A 27,276-nucleotide genomic window follows, 5' to 3' on the forward strand; every position below is an offset into this window, starting at 1 on the left:
GCGCTCGCACACACCTAACCTACGCAGCGCCGACATGTCGCCACCGGGTGGGTACCGACGCTAACTTTACTTATCGCTCACCGTGCGCCGCTGACCGTCGCGATCTCTGCTTTAGGCGGCTCGGAGACCTCGGAGGTGATGGCGGAGGCGCTGGAAGCCGTCGACCTGGGCGAGGAGCGCGCGCCTGACATAGAGGCGGCCAAGAAGAAGAAGAAGAAGAAGCACAAGAGCAAAGCGGCCAAGGCGGCCGCCGCCGAACTCGCCAAGGGTGAGTCCCTCTCTCTCTCTCTCACCTTCGCCCTCATGCTCACCTCTCTTTCTCCCCGCAGCCGAAGCCGAAGCCGAGGAAGACGTCCCCGTCCCTGTCGCCGTCACCGCCGAAGAGCAGCAACCGGCCGCCGAAGAGGAAGCCAAGAAAAAGAAGAAGAAGCACAAGAGCAAGAGCGCCAAGGCGGCGGCGGCGGCCGCGGCCGAAGCCCAGGTCGTCGTCGTCGCAGAAGAGGAAAAAGTCGACCTGCACGGCCCTTCGAAGCTGTCGATCGCTATGCAGTTTCCCAACGGTCCGTCTAGTCTCTCCTAGGAGTATTGTTGCAAACGTGTATTCCTATTTTATAATATTATTTTCAAAACAAACAGTCGGTTCTGTAGATGCCATACGAACGATACTAACGACTTTCGATTCACACCGTCTTTGCGCTGCAACGGTTTTAACGTAGTCAAATGCTGGAAAAATTTTAACCGTACTTGTTTTTTTTATTCTTAAATATTAAATTGTCTCATTTTATATACGAATCGCGTTGCAGGCGTATATCCCGTCGGACAGATCATGGATCACGGGTCCGCCGAAGGAGTTGACGACCGCACCGCCAAGGAGCGCTTTTCGACGGAAGAGAAGCGCGCCCTCGACAGAATGCACGCCGACGTCTACAACGAAGTGAGGCACGCGGCCGAGGCGCACAGGCAGACGCGCCGATACATCAAGAACTGGATCAAGCCCGGCATGACGATGATCGCCATCTGCGAGGAGCTGGAGAGCACCGCTCGCAGGCTCATCGGCGAGAACGGACTGGCGGCGGGGCTCGCCTTTCCCACCGGCTGCTCCAGAAACCACTGCGCCGCACATTACACGCCCAATGCGGGTGAGCGTCGCCGACGATGCGGATAATCTACGACGCACTTCTACATTTCGTCTCTTTCTAGGCGACCCGACCGTTCTCGAGTACGACGACGTGGTCAAGATCGACTTCGGCACGCACATCAACGGCCGCATCGTCGACTGCGCGTTCACGCTGGCCTTCAATCCGCGCTACGACAAGCTGCTGGAAGCCGTCAAAGAAGCGACCGACACGGGCATCCGTTGCGCCGGCGTCGACGTCAGACTGTGCGACGTCGGCGAGAGCATCCAGGAGGTCATGGAGTCGTACGAGGTGGAGATCGACGGCAAGACGTACCAGGTCAAGGCCATCCGCAACCTCAACGGACACTCCATCAGCCCGTACCGTGAGCGCTCGGTTCCGATTGGCCTCCTCGTCCGGACTCTCTCCTTGACTTTGACTATATTTCAGGCATCCACGCGGGCAAGACCGTTCCCATCGTCAAGGGAGGAGAGACCACTCGCATGGAGGAGGGCGAGTTCTATGCGATCGAGACTTTCGGTTCGACGGGCAGGGGATACGTCCACGACGACATGGAGTGCAGCCACTACATGAAGGACTTTGACAAGTCCTACGTTCCTCTGAGGTTCGCTCCCGACCCCCCATCCCGGTCGCCGTTTGTCGCTTGCCCCTCTTACCGTCTCTTCTCTTTCAGGCTCCAGTCTTCCAAGAATCTGCTCAAGTTGATCAACCAGAACTTCGGGACGCTCGCGTTCTGCAAGCGCTGGCTGGACCGCGCCGGCGCCACCAAGTACCAGATGGCCCTAAAGGACCTCTGCGACAAGGAGATCGTCAACGCGTACCCTCCGCTGTGCGACGTCAAGGGCTGCTACACGGCGCAGTACGAACATACCATCGTCCTGAGGCCGACCTGCAAGGAGGTCATCTCCAGGGGCGACGATTACTGAATACCTCCGAAGCGTCGGTCCGCTCTCGTTCGTTCGCGAGAATGTACATATGTAACCTTGTATATCTGAATAAAGCGTTTTTCAAAGGTGAGCCTTTTCGTCTATCCGGTCGCTCTGTAAAAGAAAATACTCGAGCTCTATTTGTTGTTATTATCGTTCACAATTAACTATCGCTCGCTCGCCGGCGTTTGGGTAAAAATAAAAACTAGACAAATAGAAACAGCCAATACAACGGATGCAATTCGGTTTATTCATTTTTCCCCATCGTTTATTAAATGCGAACGTGTCAAATAAGTCACAATAATTGTGAAATAATTAAAGGAAGTCATCGTAAAGATTGGGGATCTTGTGCGCCAGGATATTTCAGATGCAATTTGAGCCGTCGGTTTGATATGTAAAACTTTATTATCATCGAAATTGACACAATATGTACATACATATATTAAAAAAAATTTTAAATTAACGTGTTGTTTAAATTTTTACTGAATTTAACACGTCGTTTCATTTTTTGAGATGTGAGGGCTTGCATATTGCTCCTTTTCTTTCTCGCCAACATTTCGACCTTCGATGTCGGGGTCGTCGTCTTAGGCGCAATCTGGACCTCGTCTCGATGGAGAGAAAGAAGGCGCAGTAAGCGAATCCTCGCATATCGAAAAGCTAAATAATGTTGAGTTCCGTAAAAAATTCAAACTTGTATATTTATACACATATATTTATCACAAGCGAAAGAAAAAATACACAAATCACGCGCTACCTAGGTGCGTCCGGTCTCGTCGCCGGGAATGAGAGGCGGCCCATACTCTCGGCTGACTCTTCGACGAACGCCTCCGAAGCATGAAGATATATTTTGGGAAGTCCCTCTATGGAGAATGTCGTACATCGAGCGGGCGAGGGGTTCGACCTTGTCCTTCCTATTTGGAGACCTAAAATCGATTGGAATCGATCCAGTTCGCCCTGCCGCATCGCTAACGATGAGTTAAATTATCATTAATTTTCCTTTAAAAATATAAGCCTATCCTGAAAATAAACTTTAAAAATAATACTCTAGTATAGTGTATTGGATTGCGATAAAATAATTTTATTTCATAGAGCGGAAGGGACAATACGGACCGACCGAGCGAGGAGGAAGATAATAGTGATCGATAATTATAACAAACGTATAATGTTCCTATTTATTGCAATGAAACTATTTTTTTATCATTACTGGCAACTGACTGAAACGCGCAGGTCCGCTCGCACTCGACCGTTTCCGTTTGCTAATATTCCATAATTTAAAAATATGGGCCGGCCTCCAGGTAAAATTTAAAATTAATTAACACAAGCCCCGCCTATATATGAGGAAATACGGTACGCGTCTACGAAAGGTGTGCCGGTTAAAAAATACGACTCGACCGAATGACCATACTTACTCAATCATTCTCGGCTCTTCCCGTTCCTCTTTTCGCTGAAACGAGAACACCCTCGTTCGTTAAATCTATTACGATTGTATTCTCACATTAACCACGTAATGTATCGGCCGATACTTTTAGGTCAATTTTACACGTCGATAATATTCCAACGGAACTGTTTTCCACGTCTTTTTATTACATTAATACGCCGGACGGTTATAAACGCATCCGTCCGTTCGTGCGTTTTCGAAGGTTGAAAATAATGTAACTTAAGCTTGTAAAAATATTGCACGGACGTAATAAATATTTTTACCGAGAGATGGCAATATACACATATAATTAATATATAATACGTTTATAATTTTTTCAGTCACGTCGCCTTTTGTCAAAACGTATAAATATATAAATTTGAAATGAAATTAAAAATATTTTTGTATACATATGGATGTTCATATTTTTGGAAGAACACTATTCGGTCAGCGCTCTCAATAATTTTAATTCAGTAAAATTGCGATTGTCACCGATCGTGCTCCAATTTGCCGACTGCACGATTGCGTATTTTGCGCGAGCATGCTAAATTTATAAGTGTTAAAAATATAAAATTATTAAGTGTAAAATTTATATTTTGCAAACATGTTATTGATCGTTTCAGAATTGACAATTATTTAACCCTTCGGATTTGATGCTACGTTGTTTTTAAAAATTCTTCTTTTTCACATATTCGTCGGTTCTTCCTATACATTTTTATGATTAAATCTAATACAGCTCATTAACGGGTAAAACTTTGATTTAATCCGAGCGTGAGCATGATGACGATTTTTTAAAATAGCTATTATCTCGAAGCAACCGCTCGGCGCGTCTTTGACATTTCGTTTTAGTTATGGAATCGCAGTACCTGTACATTTTTTATAAATATTTGGTCCAACATGACCTAATACTATTTTTGCACAAGGGCATATCGGAAGATCGGAGTTTTGAATTTTGAAGCCGAGGGTGTGTGACTAAACAGCCAAACGTTAATAGTTAGTTAATATATATATATATATATATATATATATATATATATATATATATATATACATATATATATATATATATACATATATATATATATATATATATATATATACATATATATATATATATATACATATACATATATATATATATACATATATATATATATACATAAATATATATATATATATACATAAATATATATATATATATACATAAATATATATATATATATATATATATACATAAATATATATATATATATATATATACATAAATATATATATATATATATACATAAATATATATATATATATATACATAAATATATATATATATACATAAATATATATATATATATACATAAATATATACATAAATATATACATAAATATATATATATATACATAAATATATATATATATATATAAATATATATATATATATATATATACATAAATATATATATATATATATATACATAAATATATATATATATACATAAATATATATATATATATATACATAAATATATATATATATATACATAAATATATATATACATAAATATATATATATATATACATAAATATATATATATATATACATAAATATATATATATATATACATAAATATATATATATATATATATATACATAAATATATATATATATATACATAAATATATATATATATATACATAAATATATATATATATATACATAAATATATATATATATATATACATAAATATATATATATATATACATAAATATATATATATATATATACATAAATATATATATATATATACATAAATATATATATATATATATATATATACATAAATATATATATATATATACATAAATATATATATATATATATATACATAAATATATATATATATATATACATAAATATATATATATATATATACATAAATATATATATATATATATACATAAATATATATATATATACATAAATATATATATATATATACATAAATATATATATATATATACATAAATATATATATATATATACATAAATATATATATATATATATACATAAATATATATATATATATATACATAAATATATATATATATATATATATATACATAAATATATATATATATATATACATAAATATATATATATATATATACATAAATATATATATATATATATATACATAAATATATATATATATATACATAAATATATATATATATACATAAATATATATATATATATATACATAAATATATATATATATATACATAAATATATATATATATATACATAAATATATATATATATATATATACATAAATATATATATATATATATATACATAAATATATATATATATATACATAAATATATATATATATATATATATACATAAATATATATATATATATATATACATAAATATATATATATATATATACATAAATATATATATATATATATACATAAATATATATATATATATATATACATAAATATATATATATATATATACATAAATATATATATATATATATACATAAATATATATATATATATACATAAATATATATATATATATATACATAAATATATATATATATATATATACATAAATATATATATATATATATATATACATAAATATATATATATATATATATATACATAAATATATATATATATATATACATAAATATATATATATATATATATATACATAAATATATATATATATATATACATAAATATATATATATATATACATAAATATATATATATATATACATAAATATATATATATATATATATACATAAATATATATATATATATACATAAATATATATATATATATATACATAAATATATATATATATATACATAAATATATATATATATACATAAATATATATATATATATACATAAATATATATATATATATACATAAATATATATATATATATACATAAATATATATATATATATACATAAATATATATATATATATACATAAATATATATATATATATATATATACATAAATATATATATATATATATACATAAATATATATATATATATATACATAAATATATATATATATATACATAAATATATAGAGAAAATCGGGCAGCAAGAGTTGAAACGGCAGGTCGCGATGCTCTCCGAACGACCCCTCTCGTGTCGACGCAGCGTCGCACCTTTTATAAAGCTGGCTCGAGACAGCTCTGGCGAATCGCAGATGAGGACGTTTGCGAGCCGATTGCGTAACTCCTCGGACACTCTCTCGAAATGTATTCATCACTCGGAGAAAACGTACCGTCCATTTCGAGTAGTTTTTTCGCAATTAGGCGGTCCGTGCGATATTTCCAATCGACGAAATGTCTCCTCCGCGTCGATCTCTTTTCATTCGTTTCGACGGTCGTTAGGGTGTCCTTTAACCCTTTAGACGCCAGTGACGTGCCTGCACGCCAAAGCTGTCGGACCGTCAAACGCCAGCGCGTGCAGGCACGCAAATGTTATTACGGACACATTTATTAAGAAATTTGATTTTTTTTTCGTTAATTTAATACAGAGACATCTATTAAATGGAATGTGATCGTTAAAATGTGCAATTTTTGAACCATTCTTTTATTATTTACGATCAAGCATACAGACGTTAGGGCTGCTACAATATTTTTTTTACAATATTAATTTTTTGTAAAAAAAAACATTTGTTGAATTTGAATTTTGTTTTTGTTTATAATATAACATTATTGCCATGTTTACTTTTTTTTTAATTTTTTTGACAAAGTTGAAATTTTTTAAATATATGAAGTAGCCGCCATTTTGATAAAAGGTTTTGATTAAAGCAACGGAAATTATCGTGTCCCATACAAATATTAAAAACAACCAAAAACATATAATATAAACCACATACAATACAAATTACATATAATATTTGTGTGTGGCAGCCCTGACAGTGGTTTTTAAAACTTGTTATTTCTGTGCTTTTTTTTCACTTTTATGTTAAAATTAATAAAAAGGAAAGTAAACAGTGATTTTCCAGGTAAATAATGTTCCTCTTTCATAATAATTTAAAGGGTTGAAAATGGTGGCCTACAGAGCAAATTCATAGAAATTTGCTTGGCGTTGAACTGGTTAAAATATGACAAATCGTGCAGCTGTCGAAACCCTCGCAGTAGATATGGCTATACCGGTTCGGCGATTGCCGGTCACGGGAAGATCGCTCATGCGAACATCAATCACAAGGCTACTCGCTCGCACGAAAATCAGTCACAAATCCTAATTAGTAATTTATATTATGTGCCGCAGCTTTCAAAAACTCTCAAGACATTATTACTGTCATAATTCGCAACTACTTTGAAAAGTCTTTCAGCGCAATCCCAATATTTCTTACGGGCATATTGTTTTGATTATTTTCAGTTTAGATATTAAACGACGGATATCGCCACTGACTAAAAATATTATTTTGACATTGGTAAATTTGTCGTGTATTTATTTTTTCAACAATCAGCTATTATATAACTATGTTTATATCTATCGCGGTTCGTTATGATTTATAATATATTATGTTTAAGAAATCAGCAACGTTTTCATAATTAAAATTATCAATACTACGGCATAGAACAATTATATATAAGATGTTTTAGACTTTTAAATTAAAAATACCCAATTGTCACATTATTTAATCTGGTATTTTTTTGTGGCAAAACTAGATAAAACATTTAAAAAATAGTGTGTATGAATATTTATTAATATCTCATTTCAATTGATGGATTTTTTCACCGTGAATTACTTTCTTAAAAAACTTACCTTTCCTTTTACCGTGTGAGCAATATTCGTACGAGCGATCGATTTGTGACCAATATTTGAACGAGTCGGCAACAAATTTGTTAAAAAAATTGAGATAGGATTGGAGAGCGAGCGGTAAAAACTGTTCTCGTTTTTATAAATGTACGTGTAGATAATTATTTATTCTACTGCGTGTACCTTCCGCGCGCTAAGCGTAGCTTCACACGTGCCGGATGGATTGCGTGAGAAACTACACTGAGGATAATCGTCAGAACGGAGTTGGACCGTACCATATGTAGCTTGGTTTATTTATCGATAAAATAAAACGGGGATTGTTAATTTTTTATATTTATTTGAACGTTATTAGCAATCTACGAGGGCGAAGCAATAAAATAATAGTCAGCTTTTTATACAGTTTATTTTGAACTTTGGCTTAAAGCGACGATTGCTCGCGAGGAAGACGCGCGTTACGACAGTGCGGGCGTATGCGCGCTCGGATACGTCGGGCACTCCTCGAAAGATAGACGGAGACGTTCGTCGGTCGCAATATAAAATCTATCCGCTTATCGCGAACGTCGGTCTATAAAAAATTCTACCTTACGACTATATAAAAAACCGGCGCGGTCTCGCGAATCCTCAGAACGTCGCTCGTCTCCCTCGCGACCCGTAACAAAAATCAACAATAACATTTTTCGTTTCGGAAAATAAAAATACAACCGGAAGACGAGAGCCGAGACGAACGATGAACACGAACGACCTCGGGCTCGAGCGACCGTAAAAGCGAGACGGAACGGAACGAGTCTAACGTCTACGCGCGCACAATATTCGTAATCGCGATACGCGTCTCGGCGGCGACGACGGAGAACGCCCCTCCCGACGGTCGACCGGGACTAGAGACGCGGGAGGGGCGACTCGATAAATAAATAAATTAAATCAACGAATACGATACGCGAGTTAATTTACAATTTGGTAAAATTGCCGTAGAGCGTCTGTCCGTTCTCCCGCTTTTGAAAAGGCAACCGGTAAAGGGAGCGCAGAGGAACGTGCAGCAGTTCCACCAGCTCGGCGTAGTTGGGTTCTGAAACGAAAGCGGACCGTGAGCGAGTCGGCCGAGTCGGGCGCTCCGCGGCGGCACTCTTACCCGCGTCGGGCGTGATCAGTCCCCATCTGATGAGAAAGTCTATCACGACCGGCGCGCTCGTCGTCTTGAACTCGGGCGAGAACAGCATTTCTAAAGATTCACTAACGGCCAACAGTTCGAAACCTTGCACTTCGCCGTCCGAGTTGTCGGGCACGAAGTCCACGGGCAGCTCCATGTCGTAGATGAACTCGGTGTTGGGGAACAACCCCCGCTCGCTCTCGAAGTAGAAGCTGAAACCAGAGCGCACGCTGAGACGGGCGGGGCGGGGCGAGGCGAGGCGTAGCGGCGCCGCCTCGGACTCGCCCGCTCACCTGACGCAGCCGACTGGGGTCATGGTGCCGGCTAGATCCGCGGGCACGGACGCCTCCTCGGCCGCCTCCTTCACCGCCGTCTCCAGCACCCCGAAGCCCACCGACAGACCGCCGCCTACCATGTTGTCCCATTTGCCTGAAACGGAGAAGCCGCGTTTCACTAAATTGACTATTCGTTGCGGAAATATCGTCGGTCGTACCCGGCCAAGTCTGCTTGGTGTTGCTGCGGCGCTGGAACCACAGACAGAGCCCTTTGTCGGGGTGCTTGACGTAACCGTTGATGGTGACGCCGTACTTCTGGATGCCGAACAGACAGGTGGCGCTGCGCTCCATCTCGAAGAGGTCGGGGTGGCCGGGCGCGCTCACGGCGTAGCACTGGAACGAGAGCGAGGTGAGAGGTCGGAGCGGGGAGGGGAGCGGGCGCGGGCGCGGGCGTCGTACCTCGTCTCGCCAGCCCTTGAGCGCCGCCAGGCAGTCCTCGCGCTCGAGCTGGCGCAGCACGTCGGCCACCCGCGTCGTGCGCTCGCCGTAGTCGCGGAACGCGGGGTTCAGCTCGACGCACTCGGCCGACACGCGGAACACCTCCGGGTAGCGCAGCAGGTGCTCGAGGAAGTCGGGCCGCACCAGCCCCACCTGGAGGCCCTCCACCACGAACGGCCGGCACTCGCCGCGGTGCTGGCCTGCGGTGCACCAAAGGGTCGATCAGAGAGTCGGTTGCCGCTGCCGTACCGTCAGTTGGTCAGTTGGCGTACCGTGCAGGTAGAAGCAGTTGAAGCGGCGCGCCAGCCGCACCAGGCGCGACACCTCCGCCTCGCAAGCCATCGCCGAGACGAGACCGGACGAGACCGGACCGGACGAGACGTCGCGCTGTCAAACGTCGGGAGGGGAGGGGGCGATTTGGCCCAAACGACCAATAAAACGACTCGCTCGCTTTTCTATTTTCGCATTTATTACAACAATTATACAAATACAAATTAGAACCAACACATTTTGATGTCGTCTCGACGCGACTGCAGCTTCACCACGTGTCGGTACATCTTCACCGCCGGCCCCAGGCACAGCCGCAGGTTCCTCACGGCGTCGTACCTCCGCATCACCATCAGCGCGCGCCCGTCGATCTGCTGCAATATTCGATATAAATTAGAGAATCTATGGCAAAATTTCAAATTCAAATTTGGCAATTTAACTAATAACAACTAATTGGTACCATCTCCTTGAAGACGTGAGCGTGTTCGGGGAAGTACTGAGAGAAGTAGCGGTGGACCTCGTCGACGGTCCACTCTCTGGCGTCCGGGATGGAGGCGTCGACCGAGCGATCCGCATAGTACGGGTGCTCGACGAAGACCCCGTCCGACGGAAAGTCCGAGACGAACGCCTCGCGGCTTTCGTCGCCGCGACTCCAGTCGGGACTGCGGGATCGTTCGTCCCTCCGCCCGTCCCCCGCCGACTCGGAGCCGTCGGACGCCTTAGAGCTCGGGGCGTTGGCCTCCGAGCAGTTGCGGCACTCCCACTGGCTCCACGCGTTCGCGCCGTCCGGGATGCGCGGGCTGTGGCACAGCGCGTGATAAGCGTCCGAGCAAGCGCTGCAGACGGTCAGCGCGCCCTGAAACGAAACCAAGTCGGATCAGTCGGGTCGAGGGTCAATCGGAGGTGACTGCGAACGCTACGCACGGCGTCGGCGGTCTCGATGCAGACCACGCACGTCTTGCACAGCGGGCACTGCCAAGTGTTGTCGGGCCGCAGCCTCAGCATGCCATCGCCCCGCAGGCACGAGGGGTGAGCTGAAACGAAGGGACGGTCGGTCAGAGCAGTCAGAGAGATGGACGGGACAGAGAGACAAGTCGAACCTTTGTTGCTGCAGTCGCGACAGCCGACCAGCTTCTCGGTGCCTCCGCGCCGGCAGACGGTGCAGATGGGGCCCTTGTCCTGTCCCGACGGTTCGTCGCGCTCGCTCGACGCGTCGCTGTCGCCGGGGCCCCTAGCCGCGCCCCCGCTCCCCTGCCGCTTGAGCGTGGCCTTGTTGAGGGAGCCGGCGGGGCGACCGCGCTTACGCTTGCTCGGCAAGTTGTTCTCCGAAGGGTCGAACACCTTCTTGGCCCTCTTGCGGCGCTCGCCGACGCGCACGCCGACGCCGGCGCCCCTCCAGCGCGCCGCCTCGCGCTCCATCGTCTTCTCGGATTCCGGTGTTGCCAGTTCGGTTTGTTTATGTCGCGGACGGACGACGTTTGCTTATGTCGCGGACACGCGAAGACTCGCTCGGTGCGCATGCGCGTGAATGCCATCAATGCAATTTATTTCATTTTCGACACTATATTTATGGAAAAACACTAGAATTTCCATTTATTGACTATAAATTATAAAACACGTTTATTTTTAATTGACAGGTTTCAATGGGTCACTATATCCAGCATTACAAACAGACAATATTACACATTTTTAAATAAAATAGTAATTGAAAAACAGTTATGGTGCACGTCTAAGTAAGATGAGCATTGTTGAACATATTTTTTTCCAGCTCGTCGTCGTTTAATTTGTTATCGCATATTGTTTTTTCCGAGAACTTTCGGTTATTTTGGATCTTCGAACGACTCCGAAGTATAGCTCGGTTCTCTAACAGGAAGGGTCAGTAGTCGTTTTTTTTATATGTTTGTTTCATTTCTTTCATTTTTATGACCAAATTGAAAAGGGTCTCTGTTTAGAATCTATGTGAAAAATATTAAAATCGTGCCGTCACCGTCGCAGTGGAAACGCTCGGATATTAACGTTAATATTAGGATTCTATACAACAATATTACGACTTACAATAAGTAGGAATTTTTTTTTTATAAAAGTTTATTTCAAAATAGACATAGGTATAAAAGCATACAGATATATTAAATTCACAATACTGGTTCTAAACCATTTACATTGTTTTCAATTTTGTTAAATTATACAACAACATAAGAAAAATAATAAATTATACGTGAGTACACTAAATTAAAGGAAAAATACATAGAACCTCTTACAAATTTAAAAAAGGAAAAAAAAGGAAAAGAAATTAAAGAGTTGCAGAGGCAAAGTTATTGCTTTTGACGTGGATTCTTAACTTCCGAAAGGTGATAATTGCTTTTGCACAATCCTATTGATTAAAATTCGGTTTGCGTATACTTTGACCAACACTAACATATCAGAAATTCGTATTAATATCGGCAAGGGTAGCTATTATATTTTTAAAACAAATATAATATCAAAGTACAGACAAACTATCGAAATTCGACGTCTGTCTATACTTCTTCTTTCGCTTATTTTATGAAAGATGATTTGACTTAATTTCTATTTTGGAATGAAAGTTTTAAAATTATAATTAGTTTTAGAACTTTCATTAGGAATTATTATTATTATTTTAAGGACGGAATAGCGTAGTCCGTAACGTCTTTCGGGTTACGGGCTTGAGCCCCGACAGCGGCTTTTTTTATAATAGCGCATTATTATTAATAAAAAAAATGCGCTATTATAAAAAAAAACCGGCTCCAGCTGCAGTGACTTCTGTTGGTTATAAATTATATTACACATAATAAGTTATAATTATTAATATAGATGTCACCGATTCCCAGACTTTCAGTCTGGTGGTTAATACTTACTTGTTTCGTTATATCTGATTGACCTACTCGGTTGGTACATATTTACCCCGTTGTAACACCTGTCAGGTTACAACGGAAAATTTAATAAAATAAAATAAATAAATTAGGTTAAGTTTGGAATAAAACAGCAAATGGACTTTTCGCAACTGGCAAATTAAGTTTCATAGACATTTCAGAGCAGCATATAATTTGGTTAAATTTTATATGAATTTATATTTTCGCTAGTAGAAATGTATATTCTGGTGAAAATATAGCTTCACTGAAAAATAAACATTCATTATAACATTTATACATCGCATGTAAATAAATAATGACAAGAATGAAAATGTGTATATTTCTACATATGGAAATGTTGAAATCGTATAATTTGACTAACACCTGTTATATAAATTCTATTTTAACTGGTAAAAGTATATATCTATCGGTGAAAATGTATTCCGATATAATTTCACTGAAATGACATATTTAATAAAATAATTGCAGGATATATTCGAGACTGTTTTATTTTAGATTTTCATGGAGGGATAACATGGGAATTTCTAGTTAAGAATCAGGGACGTCATTTCAGCATTTTAGGGGGGGGGGGGATGAGGTAAAAGTTCGCCAGTCGTGGTCGTTTTTTTAATATTTAGATCTCATTAAGATTCATAAATGACATATTTTTGGCTAAATTCAATGGAGGAGGGGGAAGAAACAACGTCTCTGTTTTCTAACTGCAGTTTTTTGATTCGCTCTTATATCCGACCGCATAGTTCGATTTCAAAGAAATTCTAGGGCTCGATTTTTTAAAACTGCTTATCGCTTTATATTTTCAGTGCGGAGAAACTGATATATACAGATAAAGTTGACGATTCTCGCTTTGACTATATTATCTATCAAAATAAACGACTAGAAACTACTTCGCGGAGATAAAGACGAGAAACTCGAAGTTTATTTAAAAGCGTTTAGTGAGAATCTTCATCTTCGATCGTGATAAATAAAACACGACTGTGCGACAGTTACTAATAAATAAAAATTAATCACCACCGCTTTTCTTCTATTTCATAATGAGCTCGCATATTCTGAAAACAACGGAGCGACGACATCTTATTTATAAGAGTAGTATTCGACGACTAGACAAAATATGCAATAATTATGAGTTTTAGTTAAAGCTTACGGTGCTATATTTTGTGTATATTTGCAATATATAATATATACTTAAATTAGTAAGCGCGTGAACTCTCCGACGTGAGCTGATTATATCGTCAACGAACAAGAATTGACAGCCGACTTAATCGTGAGCGACTAATCATAGAGCCAATAAAAAAATAGCGTCGGACAGGTTAAGTGCGAGCGAGCGTCGGTCGGAACAGTGAACACCCCGTGAATAACTTTCTGCGAGGAATCTACTTAAAACGAAGATTATATAAATTGGCAGGGAGATTTACATTATATAAGCGGCTTAAAATACATATTAAACGTGTACCTAAATTATTTAATTTTGAATACTTAAAATAACACCGAACAGTAAGAGCGTAAAATAACTACTTACAAGTATTTTTTGTACTATAACTGAAGTGATTTGACAGTGCATACGTTGTCTATAAAAATGTATGCATTTTCAAAATTTGCACTTTGCCTGTAACATATACATATAAACGGACAAAACAAGTTTTATAAAATAGCAATAATTAATAAGCCTAAGGTCTATTTACAAAAGACGCGCACCGGCCTGCGTAAATTGTTCCAGCAGCTTTTTAGTTTTCGTTACAAAAATATTTTAAGTAAACTAGTAATATTAAATGAGCGATCCTAATTTTTCGACTGCGTCGGAAACGGCACGAATCGACTCTTTGGAAAAGCGAGAATCAAACGAAACGCAATAAAATTCTATCGAGTCAGGCGGAATCTCATATTTTAAATTGTCTTAAATTCATTTACAGTTTGTCAAAATTGTTATAGAATACCACTTTTCCTTTATTAAATTTAATATTTGAGAAATATATTGTTGGAAAATGTTACTATATCGCCTCCTAAAAATCAATAGAAAATTGTAATTAATATTCTTTCGTTATGTCGTCTTAAAATTGCCCTGTCGAACTTTGGAAAATTCGATTTTGAAGGTATAATATATTATGAAATATTTCAATTTTAAAGTTACGAGATACTACCGGCCTAATTTCTTCGTTTGATGTTTAATTTGAACGATTTTCTTAATTAAAATAATAAGAAGAAATATATTAGGTAATTCGAAGTGAATATTATTAATTATTAAAAAATGTAGCGAGTACAAAATTGAAAGGGTATATGAATTTATTAGAACGGTAAAATCGGGAATTAAAAAATTGAAACGAATTAATCTGTTGGAAATATAAATGCTGGTCACCCCGTCGCAGCGGAGCTTTAGTCGGTCGCTGGGCCGCGGCGGCGCTGCTGTCGTATCGCAACGGCCGCGGCCGCAGTCGCGATGGACATCGACCGCAGCAAGGAGAACATCCAGCCGCTGCGGGGCGGCCGTAACCAGCAGCAGCTGGGCGCCGCCCTGAGCGCGCAGACGCACGCAGACGCCCAGCGCACGCTGCAGCTGCAGAGGCAGTGGGTGACTTTTCGCTCTCCGTTCCTATCGTATCGTATCTTCCGCATCTCCCGCATCTCACCGATTCTTACCGATTCTCATCGCAGGGAGCACGAGGCGCTCGTCGAGAGCTACGACGGACCCGACCCGCTCGAGCCCTGGTTCAACTACATACAGTGGGTGGAGCAGAGCTTCCCCAAGCGCGGCCACGAAGGCCAAATCGACAAGCTGATCAAGGAGTGCCTGGCGCGGTTCGAGAGCGACGAGCGCTACTCGCAGGACCGCCGCTTCCTGCGCCTCTGGATTAAGTACATCGACTACTCGAACGCGCCGCTGGAGCTCTACCAGCTGCTGTATAACCGCCGGGTGGGCACCGAGTGCACCGAGCTCTACCGCGCCTGGGCCTGCTACTGCGAGGAGGCCAGCGACTATGCCAAGGCCGAGCAGATCTACAACCTGGGCCTGCAGCGGGGCGCACAGCCGCGGGACGAGCTGGAGCAGGCGCACGCGTGAGTCGTCCTACCGCTCCCCCCGCTCCGTTCCTAGCTCACCGCTCCTTGCAGCTCTTTCCAGATATGGTTCGCCCAGCGAGTGCTGCACGACGACTCGCCCACCAAGCGCAAGGCGGCATCGGCGCTCGCCGAGACTCGGCTGGCGCTCACCTCGCTGCGCACCGTCAAGCGGAGGAACACGGCCGCGGCGCCCTCGCAACGCACCGGGGATTACGTCGGCGACCTCGTCCCGGGCCCCGTGCGTCAACGTTTCGAGCCGGCCGAGCGCCGACCCCGCGGCAACGTCGAAGTTCACGTATACGACGTGGGTGCACCATTCCCTCGCCGCTATTTTATTCGCTACGTACTTAACGCTATTTACTCTTCGCTCGCAGGAGAACCCCAGCACGTCCGCTCTCCCAGTCGCGTCCCAAGCGCGACAAGATCTAGCGACGGCCGCTTCCCTCCTGCAGGCCGTCGAAGCCCCCGACAACCAAAAGGAAGTCGGAATCTGGACCAACGGATCGTCGGCTAAGAGCGAAAAGTGCGCCATCGCCAAGAAACCGGCTCCGTTAACCTTCACTGGTGAGTGTCTTTTTTCAGCATCTCTTACGGCGATTCAGACGACCGCCTCTAACTAACGTGCGACTCTCTTTCTCTCTTTCAGTGTACGAAGACGACGATTTGGGACAGGCCGACGATCGCGGATCTCGCTTCGACGACCGAGTTCCGCTGTGCGTTCCGGATCCGCCTGATCCCAACAAGATATCCATGTACAACAAGAGCGAGGTGAGTTTTTATCGCTCTTCCTTCCTTTTCCGTCTGTGAATGCGTTAATTTCGTCCGCAGGTGTACAAGGAGACTGAAAACGGGCTCGTCGAATTCAGTCCCGAAGAAATCCGAGCTCGGCTATACGTCGAGGCCTTCGAAAACCGCAGGAAGGCGCCGAACGGACTCTCGCCGAGACGAGGCGACTCGGACGCCCCGGAGCCGACTGAGCGGTACGACGACGTCGACGAGTTCAATCTGGAGAGGGTGATAGCCCAGTCCAACTCTCTACTGAACGCCGACGGACCCGCGGCCGCTGACGAGTTCGACTACGGCGCGTGCCTCTCCGACGAGGCCGGGGCGCTCCCGCTCGTCTGCATCCCCTCTTCCTCTGTCTATCGCGCGGAGGAACCCGAGAAGAACATGATGGCAGACTTCGACAGGAGCCTGATGGCCAATCTCGCGGAAGGCTCGATGACCGTCAACACCAAGGAAGCTCTGAGGGAGTTGGACCTCTTCGGCGGCAACGGTGAGAGAGCATACGTCCCGATGGACGCCGAGTAGTCTCCTTCATCCGATACGTTTTTTCGTTGCAGATACTGTTTCGATCGTTCCCAGAATGGAACCCGTAAAGTTCGACATTCGCGAAGACCACTCCATGACGATGGCCGCGGTTCGCGCCAAATCCGCCGACGCGCCCGGATTGACGGCGTTCCGAGACCTAGGCGTAGAAAACCCGAAAATGGCGCCGGACGGTCGACTTCGACCCTGCGGAGCGGCAAATGTGAGACACAACAACCCCGCCTGAGGTAGCGGCAGTCCAATTGGGTTTTTAATCTTTTCGCGTTTCCGTTACAGAACTTAGACAATTTCGAACCAGACGAGTTTTCCACCCAGATGTTCACCTTCGAGTTGATGTCGTTACCATCTAGCACTCCGTATTCCGGAAACTTTAAAAAACCGCAACCGACGAAGCCGTGCGTGAGAAGCTTCAATCTGGCCGACTGCGTCGACGAGCGGTCCGCCCGCGTCTCGGAGGCGCCTACCCCCAACGCCCTCCGGCCCGCGGCCGACGAACTGTACCCCATTATGGAGACCACGCAGGAATACAGGTCGGTGAGACGCGAACGGGTCGTCGCGCGGTTCAAACGATAACAAGCTCTTTGTCTATTATAACCATAATAGCGTTGTTTTTTTTATTTACTTTGTCCGTTTGTTCTCCGTTGACCAAAATCGCACCGACGTTTGCATTCGTACTCACCGATTATATCTATCCGTGCTTTTGGCAGATCCGGTTCCAGCTCTTCGGGAAGCAATTTCATCACGAGGAATGGAGCGTACGGGTACCCGACCAGAGAGACGCTGGACGCGATCGATGAGAGAAGTCAAGATGTAAATTTTAATCGCGGTGATGGTTATCGGCGCTATGCCGATCCTGCCGTCGGCGAGGCGCAGCAGACGCCGGGGCGGGTCTCCGACGGGAGCTATACCACTGTCGCGGGCGCGCGGCCCTCGGGCTCGCCGGCTGCTCCGTACCGCGCGTCCGATCACTCCTACCACAAGATGTCCACCTATCCGAATCAACAGAACGGCGGTTACCAAAGCCCGGCGGCGCCCTATCAGAACTACTCCGAATCTGGCTTTCAGGCGCCCCATCGCAGTGGCGAACAGCCGGCGTACGAATATGACTCACGGCACGCGATGCAGACCCAAGCCTTTCAGACTTCTCGTCGCGTTCGACCGGAATTTCAGAGTCCCCAGCGGAGCTCGATACAGCACGGCTACCAGAGTCCCCTTGCTGTGTACCAGAACGGCCAGCAAGAGTTCCCGCAGAACGGGTACACAGTTCAGCAGCAGCGAACGTACCAGACGCAGACGCCCGTTCACGCTTATCCCGCTTACCAGAGTCCTGTTAGGCATCAGTCAGCGTATCAGGATTATCAAAACGCTTCTGTTCGCGTCTCGCCTTCTTATGCCGCCGTTCCGCAGTACCAGACGCCGAACCACGGCTACTCTCCGACCGCGCAGCCGTACCAGCAGCAGCAGCAGCATCACCAGCAGCAGCAACACAGAGCGGCGTACTCCGGCCAGAACGGCGCCGCGACGGCTTACCAGCATCCGCAGCAGTACTCGGTTGAGATCTCTCGACAGCAGGCGTATTACGCCAACGGATCGTTCGAAGCGAGATCGTATCAGGGCGAGACTTCGCAACGCGACGCGAGCTATGAAGCTCAACCCCAGTACGGGTACGCTCGTCAGTTTTCCGCCGACCAGGCGAGGCATAACGCCCCGGCGGACGTCCTTCGGAGGCAGCAGCAGGCGTTCCAGAGCCCGACGTCAAAACTGAGGAGCGTGAGGCACGAAGCACCGCACTCCTCCAGGGCGGCCGCCGAAGCTTCGCCTTCCCCCGGGTTTCGCTTCGGCTACCGACCGAACTTCGCTCAGTCGATGCGCAGCAAACCCGAAGACGACGCCGACGTCCCCAAGTTCAACGGCGGCAGGAGCATATCACAGAAGATGAACAAGAACCTGTACGTGTCCAGTCCGGAGCAGGCCCAGATGCCCCCCTCCTCCGGGATCGACGATCCCCAGGCGCGGGGAGATCAGTTTAAGAGGCAGCTGGACTTTGAGCGCAGGGTGGACGTGCACTCCGAGGACAGCCGAGACTCGCTCGGTAAGGAGAGCAGGCCGCCCAGGTCGAGAAAGTCAGCCAGCGACTCGCTGCGCATGGACGTCGACGAGAACTCGTCCGACGCGCTCGCTTCCAAGACGGACCTCTCCAACAGTCACGTCTCCACGCAAGACGCGCTCCTGCCGGCGCGGATCGACTTCCCCGAGAACGTCGACCCGTTCAACTCGGACCTGTGCAACTCTCTCTTGCGGTACGTCAAGTTCCCCAACAAGAACCACTACCTGAACTACTACGAAACTAAGACGATCCCCAAGCTGCAGCAGGGCGCCTTGCTCGCTTTCGACTGCGCCAAGTTCTCCGTGGAGAAGCAGCTGGGCAAAGGCACCTTCGGCAGCGTGTTTCGGGCATGCGATCGATCCAGCGGCGAGCCAGTCGCCCTCAAATACCAGAAGCCCGGTCACCGTTGGGAATACTACGTTTGCCGGGAGATCAAAGCGCGAATAACCGACCCGTACATAGTGAGTGTTGCATTCTTGTTTTGATTCCGCTGCGATTCTGACGACTTTCGTTTCCAGCTCCCCGGATTCATGGACATCCGCGCCTCCTACTTTGGAGACCACGCCAGCCTGTTCGTGTCCGAGCTGTCGGCTTACGGCTCCCTGCTGGATGTGGCCAACAGAATAAAGACTGCGACTACCAAATGTATTAGCGAATTTATCGTGATGTTCCTGGCCGGCGAGATGCTGTCCATAGTGCACCACCTGCACAAGGCGGGCATCGTACACGCCGACATCAAGCCGGACAACTTTTTAGTGATGAAAATGTGAGTAGTCCGAGAGAAAACATCAAAGATGCAGAAACGCACGAAGGAACCGTGTCGAATAATATGTTATAATATATTTTCCGTCATGAGGGACGTCGGATTCTTTTTTTCTAAAGAACTCGTTCTTTATTCGTTACTAGCCGATTAACCCTTCGTTGATCGGGACTGTCCACTGTCGATTCGCGACACTAATCAGAATAATTTTTTTTCATCAAGACATTTTTCTCCCCTTCTTGCCTTCCATTTGCCAGTCGATGGGAATTTAACTTGGACTCAATCCGAGTGTCACTGTTCATCTCGACGACCCCGGAAACTATTAATTCAACACCATTATCAGTTTTTTTACATATTACTCCCCCACCCCTAGGGGTCTAGGGGTTTTTAACCCCCACAGTATTTTTTCCAGGTAGTGAGTCATATGTGTACAAAGTTTGGTCGCAATTGCTCCAGGCGTTCATGAATGCGTGAATTGGGCAGGAATTGTTTTGCTTATTTCATGGTGGCGTTTTTCCTACTAAACTAGATAAAATGTCATTTCATTATATAAAAATAAATCAATCATCACCTCTACAGTGGTGTTCGTCTTCATTTAAAATGCCAAAAAAGAATATGATAACGTACAAATTTTATTAACCCTCGGGGGCGATCAAAAAAATTTCATACATTCATGCGTGACACTGTTTTAAATGAAAACTTATCTTGTTACTTGACAAAGATAATGAACATGTCAATTTGTAAAAGTTAAAATAAATATGTGTATATTGTAAAATATGTTCTGTCATACAAAAGACGAGCGCGCTCCATATAATTCTGTGATAAATCGGCGGTAGCGCCGCGCAGTGGCGAGAATTGGAAACATCTATAATACAAATATTTTCGAGCCAACCTCGAAAGATGTCTTTAGATAAACGTTCTAATGTTCCGTTCGAGCAATTTTTAACGACTGTTATATAATTTGGACCCTTCAATAAACGTGACGTTTTGCAATTGTCAAGAATGACATTTGGCTTAGTTCCAAAAAGCGCTACTATCTCATTGACTTAACCCTTCAGGCTCGTATGCCTAAAACAGATTTTCAGTCCCAGGGACGTCATGTTTTTTTTAATGGAGATAAAGATAAAATTCATATTAATATTTGAGGTTTTTCAAAAAATTGTCTACTTCATGGTGCTCTTGTTCTTTAACATCAGTTTCACTCGATGTACCATCTTTTTCCGAAAATAAGACACTGTCTTACTTTCTTTTTTGGTCCGAAATATGAGCTAGGTCTTATTATCGGGGGAGGGCTTACTTTTCACGTACAATAAGTAAATTTATATATTTTCGATTAATATTTATTTTTATATAGGAATTTTACATTTATCTAAAATTTATTCAAATACAGTCATTTCATTTTCTTTTGGAACATAGTCATAACTAATCAAATTCTGAATTCCATCCTGAATTTGAATCGCCACATGTTGACGTTCATTTTATTTTAACTAGGGCTTATTTTCGGGGGAGGGCTTATATTCCAAAAACTCCTGAAAATCACGCTAGGGCTTATTTTCGGAAAAAGACGGTACAATATCTGAATCTGAATCGAGATCTTTTGATGATTCTAATAGTGGTCTTTTCGAATAAGATGCCATTTTGAAGATGCCATACATATGTATAAAAATCCGAAAAAAATATTACTTAAAATACCCTAATAAACATCATTCTTTATGGGACTTGAATGTGTGTTGGGGTCGTAGTTTTGAAAAAAACGATAAATTGAACATTTTTTCGAATAAATTTTTTTTTACATCTAAAGCTTGAATCCATTTTTTATAGTCTTCAAGTTATTTGAACGAAACTATTGTTCTTGTAAGTAGATGCTAAAACAGGACACTATTTTCTTCTGTCCATGTGTGTGTGATTTTTGATGGGCGTGCAGTGCACGTTATACGTGCTTGACGGATTTTTTATGGGCGTGCGGTGCACGTCATATGTGCTTGAAGGGTTAATGCATACATTCGGCAGATAATTTGCCTAATTCGCGAATAACGCAACGGGCTTGCACATTTCGTGAATTATGCAAATTCAAAATCACTGATTCGGTGTAACATGCACAGAGATTATTCATTTTATTCATCCTGTTGCTACAAATTTATTTCAATACTTGGCTATATACAATATTTTTTATTTCTCGTCTTTGCGTATTGCAGTAAGATTGTCGAACTCCGGCATACAAATGGACGTGTTATATACGCAGATCTTGAAAAGGCGTTCGATATTGTCAATCACGATTTATTTGTGAAAAAATTATCCAATTTCGGGTTTTCCGACAGTTTGTCAAGTATGAAAACTCATTTTTAAAACGATATAAGACCTCTAGTGGAGTACCGCAAGGATCCAACTTGGGTCAGTTGCTGTTTCTATTGTTTGTTAATGACATAAAAACGGCAACGAATCTTTCAAATTTGTTATTATATGTTCAGTCGATCTTGGATCCCCTCGACCTGCAGGCAGGAGGATCTCGATTCTTTACAAAAGTGGGCTTTCGATAACCGATGGCCTTTCAGTGATTTAATTTTGGGAGCGCGTGTTTATATATTTAAACATTTTTGGAAACTTCTCGGTGCCGTCCACCGTTCTCGCCCGTAAAGTCTAGGACTGGAGCTTTCGCCGACTCTTCTCTGACAACGTCAGTTCGACTGCTCAATACTGTGCATCGAGATATTGATATTTTCTTATGCGCGTGCGGAGAGTCGGTTCAATTCGTATGGGACAATACACACACGTGTTGATGTGATTTGTGTCTGTCCTCTCTTTATGTTTTTAATTATATGTGTATACGTATGTATACCCATCGGGTCGTAATGGTCTAAATTTTAATAAATAATAAATAAATAAAAATAATCGGCCATCGGCACGACGCTGTTTAACTTGAGTTGAAAATAGCACAATGACACATGCGAATGTCACGTCGTTACTGTTCACCGTTTGGGAGTTCTTGCTACAAACGGACACTTACATTTTCTGTTTTATAGTATATAAAACATGTTCAACATTGAACGATTATTCAAATCTCTTTTTAACGTTTTTATATAATTTATAACTGTTGTCATTATTTCTATTGCTTTCAATTTTATACGCTGGTAAAAAGTTTTTTTTTTACTATATTGTGATAATACACGATCTTTATTGAGTAATTTATGTACCGACTTTAAAATTGTTTTTTTTTTGTGATTTTACTGCGATCGTTATAAAACGTATTAGAGAAAAAAACATTGTTAAAAAATATTTTCGAATATCACCTTTCCCAACCTTCTAGCGAAGACAAAGAAGACATCAACGATCACAGTTATTCTGAATTGAAGTTTTTGAGACAGGAGTCCTCATTAGTGCAAGTATCGTGCGTTGATCGGTTTCTGAAGATTCTTCAGAAGAAGATATCCCCGATGTGACATTGAATCGGTCAATGTGAACTTCTTTTTAACGTTTTTCCCTATAGTCTGTGAAGCATAGTGGATATCACATCACTGTTCGACGATCGGTGACGATTCGTTGCAGACAATACTAGAGGAGAGAAACCCATATCGGGAGAAAAATCTCCATAAGTATGTAACTTAGGCTCGTGCGGGGAAATGGTGATACATTATAGTCCAGGAATTAAAAAAACTGGTTAGCTTTACTGTTAATTATCGCAATAGTTTGAAAAACTATCATTTCTGAATACTGGAATACCTATCCTAGAATTGAAACTCGGTATTTTAGAAAAAATGATGATTCCACAAATCCACATCACGCAAAAAATAAAAATTAAGTTCAAAATTTCTTGTTTTAAAATATATAATATGTATAAATAATAATGGAATAAAAGTAAAGAATAACATAGGAGGTCCTTGGAGTGTGTCGATCTCTATCTGAGGCGACTACGAATTTCGAAAGAAATCTGTATGTCTGTTACGTTATGCAAATATCGAACAAAATATCAAAACTGCACCGTCGAGTGCCTTGCGAAAATCGAAATTCGATCGTAATGTGTTTAAAATAATTAAATACATTTTTATTCTATTGGTACGCCATTTACAGTTGGACTGTTTTCACTACTGCGATTATATAATATGTGGGATATATTCATAGAAAAATCTGTCTGCGTATGTAAACACTTCCTTGAAATCGATTTTATTTTTATAACCTTCAGTCCAGTCAAATAAGGATTTAACCTCGGAATGAAAGATAGAAAGCTGAAATATCAAAGGTCACAAAAATTGTTTTTTTCCCCAAATATCTCGCTTTCTATACGTAGCACTTCATTAGACGTTTCACAAAACTTGTAGAGAATAATATTTTCTATAACTTTGGTGGACTTTATTTCTTAATATGATGAACCGTTTTCGAAATATAGAGCGGAGAGCGGGATGCGCGCACTCGTTTATAGGATAATGCTACATAAACTACAGAACGTGATACCTAGTACACTACAAAGTTAATATATGATTAATTTATAAATAAGAAATTTATTGTAATGTAATTGTTTGAACAACCTCCTAGGGTATGATGACTTTTCAATGTGTATGTTGAAAGTTTATTACGAGTCTCTCCTGAAAGAAATCTGGATATTTATTCACAAGTTTCGCAATAATACCTTGACTTTTTGCAGTTTCGGTCCTCAAATTCTGATCGCAATCTGTTTAACCATTAAAAACAATGCATTCTGGAATGAACCAAAAAGCTTCCATTTTCGGAACGTAAATAATTCTCAATATTTTGTTATAAAATTAATATAAAATATTTTTTGTAACCTTCGTTTATTTCCTACTCCATAATTTGTTGGTATTTTTTCAATAAAAATCATTAACATAAAAATGATTATATAAATATTGTTTTTATTTATTATTTCTTCGATTATATAATAGATCAGGATAATAGCATAGGGATATCGCGCATCTGTCGGATAAACGCACACCATAAGCGACCTTACGTAGAAATATTTAAAACTATTTTATTCGCTAGCTATGAAAATAAGTTAAAAACGGTCGCCTAACATGCTCTAGGCCGTTTCGAGTCGCCCGCTCGCACGCGAGTCGGCGACTCGGAACCGACGATGACGGAGGATTGCACTTTCAGACCGCAGACGGAATCAAGGGCGCCTTCGCTCCAGTTGATAGATTTCGGGTGCGCCATCGACATGACGCTGTTTCCAGAGGGGACCACTTTCAGAAAGGTGAGATTGCAAACCGAGGCGATCGGTTCGAAACGTCGTCTGATGCGCGCGTCTCGGACTTTCAGGTGATATCGACCGACGGCTTCACCTGTACGGAGATGCGCGACGGCAGACCTTGGACCTACCAGACCGACCTGTACTGCCTCGCGGGGACCGTGTACGTCATCTTGATGGGCAACTACATGCAGACGGCGAATCGCGGGGGTCAGTGGGCGATAGACAAAAAGTGGCCCAGGTAAATGAACCGCCGGGAGTCTCTCCGTCGACCGACTGACCCTTCGAGCTCTCCTTTTTCAGGTACATGAAGTCCTCCATCTGGGACAAGGTGTTCGGGACTCTGCTGAACGTGCCCGACTGCTCGACAATACCGAACCTGTCCGAGCTGAAGGAGACTCTGGACGAATTTCTAAGATACGAAGAGACCACCCTGACGAGTCAGCTGAGGACGTTCGAGCACGTCCTCAAGTGTAAATAGGCGAATAGACCAAATTTAAAGTGTAATTTAATTAAACGTAAGAGGCGCGAACGCGCGGGACGGGAGATCGAAAATGCGGTCTCTCGGTTAAACGTTATATTTTTCATCGAATACATTCGTTCGCGACGTTATAGTTGTTTCATTCGACGGTCGTCCGTCTCGATCCTCCTTCGCTTCCTCTCCGCGTACTCGGCTACTCCGTCCACCCTCTTCTTGAACAGCGGCGCTAGCTCGTCGAGCGGGTCTCTGCGGTCGCGCGCGTTCCCTTCCGCCGGAGCGGCGCTCGTCTCGTCGCGCGATAGCGCCGGCGGCCCGTCCGAGGAGAAACGCCAGCCCTGCAGGCGGACCTCGCCGTCGACCTCGAAGCACGCGTAGACCGTCTCGCCGTCCGCCGCCAGGTCGAGCGGAACGGCGGGCAGTCGCGCCGAGGGTAGGCGCCTCCAGGCGGGGTTCGCAGCCGGCCCGCTCGTCTCGAACGCGACGAGCCGGTCCGATCCGTAGCGGGAGACGACGAGCAGCGAGCGGTCGGCGGAGAGGGGCGCGACGGCCAGCTTCGCGACGGGGCGCGGCCGCCCGTCCAACTCGACCGGCGTCTCGTCGTCGTCGTCGCCCGCGTCCGGAGTCGCGGTGCGGCGCCCCGAGGGCAGGTGCCACAGCGCGACGGAGCCGTCACCGGAGCCGCTGGCCAGCGCGTCGGGCGCGTGCGGTAGCAGCTCGAGGCACGACACGAACTCCTCGTGGCCCAGACAGTAACTCTCGACGTCGCCGAGCCCCGGATAGCGACAGGAACGGATCTTCTCGTCGCGGTCGCAGGTGACGAGCCGGCCCCGGCGCGGGTCGACCAGCGCGTCCAGCAGCAGTCCCGGGGGCTCGGCCGCCGTCCGCGCCTCCTCGCCGACGCGCAGCAGCGCCGCCCCGCCTCCCCGGTCCGTCGCCGCCAGCCGTTCGCCTCCGTAGAAGCGGAGGCGCCGCGCGCCCTT

General features: G+C 43.2%; 4 protein-coding genes and 1 long non-coding RNA gene across 6 annotated transcripts; 2 read left to right on the plus strand and 3 right to left on the minus strand.

Moving 5' to 3' along the window:
* The first annotated feature begins 6 nt into the window (after positions 1-6).
* On the plus strand, positions 7-2,148 carry und (methionyl aminopeptidase und). Its single transcript, XM_088198684.1, has 7 exons — positions 7-47; positions 116-268; positions 330-560; positions 804-1,139; positions 1,201-1,500; positions 1,566-1,740; positions 1,810-2,148. The coding sequence occupies exons 1-7, from the start codon at positions 35-37 to the stop codon at positions 2,060-2,062; spliced, it is 1,461 nt and encodes a 486-aa protein (XP_088054810.1). The 5' UTR covers positions 7-34; the 3' UTR covers positions 2,063-2,148.
* Positions 2,149-2,448: 300 nt separating this feature from the next.
* On the minus strand, positions 2,449-3,027 carry LOC148230255 (uncharacterized). Its single transcript, XR_015811503.1, has 2 exons — positions 2,817-3,027; positions 2,449-2,719 (listed from the first exon to the last, which is right to left on the minus strand). It is a non-coding gene; the product is annotated as an uncharacterized LOC148230255 (long non-coding RNA).
* A 5,659-nt stretch (positions 3,028-8,686) lies between these two features.
* LOC148230256 (uncharacterized) lies at positions 8,687-10,611 on the minus strand. Of its 2 annotated transcripts, XM_088198750.1 has the most exons (6): positions 10,492-10,611; positions 10,181-10,419; positions 9,940-10,114; positions 9,740-9,875; positions 9,429-9,658; positions 8,687-9,365 (listed from the first exon to the last, which is right to left on the minus strand). In XM_088198750.1, exons 1-6 carry the CDS (start codon positions 10,559-10,561, stop codon positions 9,247-9,249), a joined length of 969 nt encoding a protein of 322 aa, XP_088054876.1. In that variant the 5' UTR covers positions 10,562-10,611; the 3' UTR covers positions 8,687-9,246. The 2 variants fall into 2 exon arrangements, with proteins under 2 accessions (XP_088054876.1, XP_088054877.1); XM_088198751.1 differs by lacking the exon at positions 10,181-10,419.
* A 55-nt stretch (positions 10,612-10,666) lies between these two features.
* On the minus strand, positions 10,667-11,946 carry Lint-O (L(3)mbt interactor in ovarian somatic cells). Its single transcript, XM_088198752.1, has 4 exons — positions 11,587-11,946; positions 11,411-11,520; positions 10,947-11,342; positions 10,667-10,860 (listed from the first exon to the last, which is right to left on the minus strand). Exons 1-4 carry the CDS (start codon positions 11,903-11,905, stop codon positions 10,714-10,716), a joined length of 972 nt encoding a protein of 323 aa, XP_088054878.1. The 5' UTR covers positions 11,906-11,946; the 3' UTR covers positions 10,667-10,713.
* A 3,797-nt stretch (positions 11,947-15,743) lies between these two features.
* LOC148230258 (uncharacterized) lies at positions 15,744-26,425 on the plus strand. The gene is made up of 13 exons (XM_088198755.1): positions 15,744-15,933; positions 16,021-16,422; positions 16,477-16,729; positions 16,800-16,989; positions 17,072-17,193; positions 17,254-17,701; positions 17,769-17,956; positions 18,031-18,284; positions 18,462-20,322; positions 20,380-20,627; positions 25,725-25,821; positions 25,887-26,056; positions 26,119-26,425. Exons 1-13 carry the CDS (start codon positions 15,806-15,808, stop codon positions 26,294-26,296), a joined length of 4,539 nt encoding a protein of 1,512 aa, XP_088054881.1. The 5' UTR covers positions 15,744-15,805; the 3' UTR covers positions 26,297-26,425.
* The last annotated feature ends 851 nt before the right edge of the window (positions 26,426-27,276 follow it).

This window comes from Plectrocnemia conspersa, unplaced genomic scaffold, assembly GCF_051122295.1.
Source record: "Plectrocnemia conspersa isolate PC_06_02 unplaced genomic scaffold, ASM5112229v1 ptg000011l, whole genome shotgun sequence".
Lineage (NCBI taxonomy): Eukaryota > Metazoa > Arthropoda > Insecta > Trichoptera > Polycentropodidae > Plectrocnemia > Plectrocnemia conspersa.